This window comes from Monosiga brevicollis, genomic scaffold, assembly GCF_000002865.3.
Source record: "Monosiga brevicollis MX1 MONBRscaffold_105 genomic scaffold, whole genome shotgun sequence".
In the NCBI taxonomy this organism is placed as follows: Eukaryota; class Choanoflagellata; order Craspedida; family Salpingoecidae; genus Monosiga; species Monosiga brevicollis.
This window is the reverse complement of record NW_001865131.1, coordinates 1-1,843: the sequence shown is the minus strand read 5'-3', so window position 1 is coordinate 1,843 and position 1,843 is coordinate 1. Positions and strand designations below refer to the sequence as shown.

Here is a 1,843-nt window from a genome sequence, read left to right as displayed (position 1 = left end):
AAAAGGACATCAACCTCATCGACCAGCAAGATCTTGGGCCGTGAGGCTTTGGGCTTCTTGCGCTTAGACAGGGTGTTGTCGGCAATCAAACGCTGAACGGCTGTACGCATGCATCCCCGCGCATTCAGCTCCCTTTCAGCCAAGGCCTGCATGGTGCTGTATCGAATGTTGCCATGTACCCCCATGGTCTTGAAAAATGCCTCAAAATCCTTGTAGTCGCGCGAACTCAGGATGTCACTGTAGCACGCACATGATACATCGAAGCCCAACAACGCATAGAGCACGCAAGCAAAGCCCAAAATGATGCTCTTGCCACCGCCAGTTTGCACCTGCACAAAAGCTCCACCAAGCTTGTTTTCCTGGCCGCCCACAAAGGCCTTGATCCACGTGCCGAAACGAGTTAGGGAATCATCGCCGGCACCAAACCCCAAAAGCTCGAGCAGAGCCAAAACTTGCACGACATGAAGCTCCTTGTAAATGCCGTGGTGTGTTCGTGTGGTTTCGGCCAGTTCTGCTAGGCTGGTCAGGCTCCAGATAGCCGACAACAGTGCTAACAGACCGGGCAGTTGTTGTGACATTTTGGAAGGTGTCTGAGCCAGTTTGCGGCAATTGGCTTGCACTTGGGCCACCAGACGTGGTACTTGATTGGGGTTCTTCATGTGACTTTCAAACTCGGAGCGATACGCGCCATAAGCATCGCGTAGACGATTTGCATGAGCAGGCGAAACTTTTGCGGAATTTTCTGGCTTGGTCATCTCCTTCAGAGCCTGGTCAATGCCCATGCCAAGCGTTGCCTCCTGACGCTGTTTGATGCGTGCGGCTTCGAATTGTGGGTGGCCTGCTTTGACCTCTTCTCCATACCTGCCATGTTCTCTCCTAGACAGAAGCTGTCCAAGGCAAAGATCATTGTCACGCTCCTTTCGGCGATTGCCACCGGCCGACTGACGAAGCTCGTGCAGTCGCTTGGTTGTGAGGAGCTTGACTTGATGCTTGATGTGACCAGAGATGCTATTCGAGGCCAGCTCTTGCATGCTGACGAGACACGTTGCCAGCTGCTCTAAATCGTCGACAAATGGTTCGGTTCGCTTGTCGAGCTCAGCCTTCAATGCCTCTTCCTGCATGGTGCCGATGCGCGATGCATCTGAAAACGATGTCAGGTCTGCGGCCAGATCAAACGAGAAGCGCATTTCCTTGTTCAAAGGTCCCCATTTCTTCTCGGCCACGTGACTGGGTACTCGATCGGCGGCAGCTGCGGCAAACTGCATCAAGCTAGTCTCGACATTTTCTTGTGCTTGCTTGAGATCTGCCTCAAGCCAGGGCTGCGGGTCCAAAGCAAGTTTGGTAAGAACACGATGCAACGCGCCAATTGTTTTTGTTGGCCCAGGCGCATGGAGATGACTCTGAACGGCCGCTACCACTTGCTGGCACAGGTCGCTCCAGTGTCGCTGAATCTTTTGCAAAGTGTCGTGAGGGTTGCACATGCGACTGTTCTGAACCACGATGGCAGGAGCTTGTTCTTCGTACATTTTCGCCGCCCGCTGCAGCACCTGCAGTCTTTCCCACAGGGTTTTGGCCTGAAAGCTTGGCTGAGTCAAGTCTGTAAGACTGAGTTGATCCACCCGGTCACTGCCATATTGAAAGGTGGTTGATTTGACTGATTTTTCTGATAGAACCTGAGCGAGCAGAGGCTCAAGGGGGACAGATGCCGCTGGACTCAGTGCTTTGAAGCGGTCAAAGCTGGTCTGAATAGTCTCGCATGCTGCTTCAGCTTCCAAAATGCGCCAATTGACGAAGGAGTCGAAGCACTGCTTCAAATCTGCATGAAGCTGCGAGGCAATGGCGC

General features: G+C 53.2%; 1 protein-coding gene across 1 annotated transcript in view; it reads right to left on the bottom strand.

The window, feature by feature from the left end:
* The window catches only part of MONBRDRAFT_30607 (uncharacterized protein), a gene marked incomplete at both ends in the record, with an annotated part of 2,413 nt that extends 597 nt beyond the window's left edge, over positions 1-1,816 (bottom strand). Inside the window, one exon of the mRNA XM_001751047.1 lies at positions 15-1,816. Coding sequence (XP_001751099.1) covers positions 15-1,814 — 1,800 coding nt within the window. The remainder of the gene's footprint in view (positions 1-14) is intronic.
* Positions 1,817-1,843: the final 27 nt, after the last annotated feature.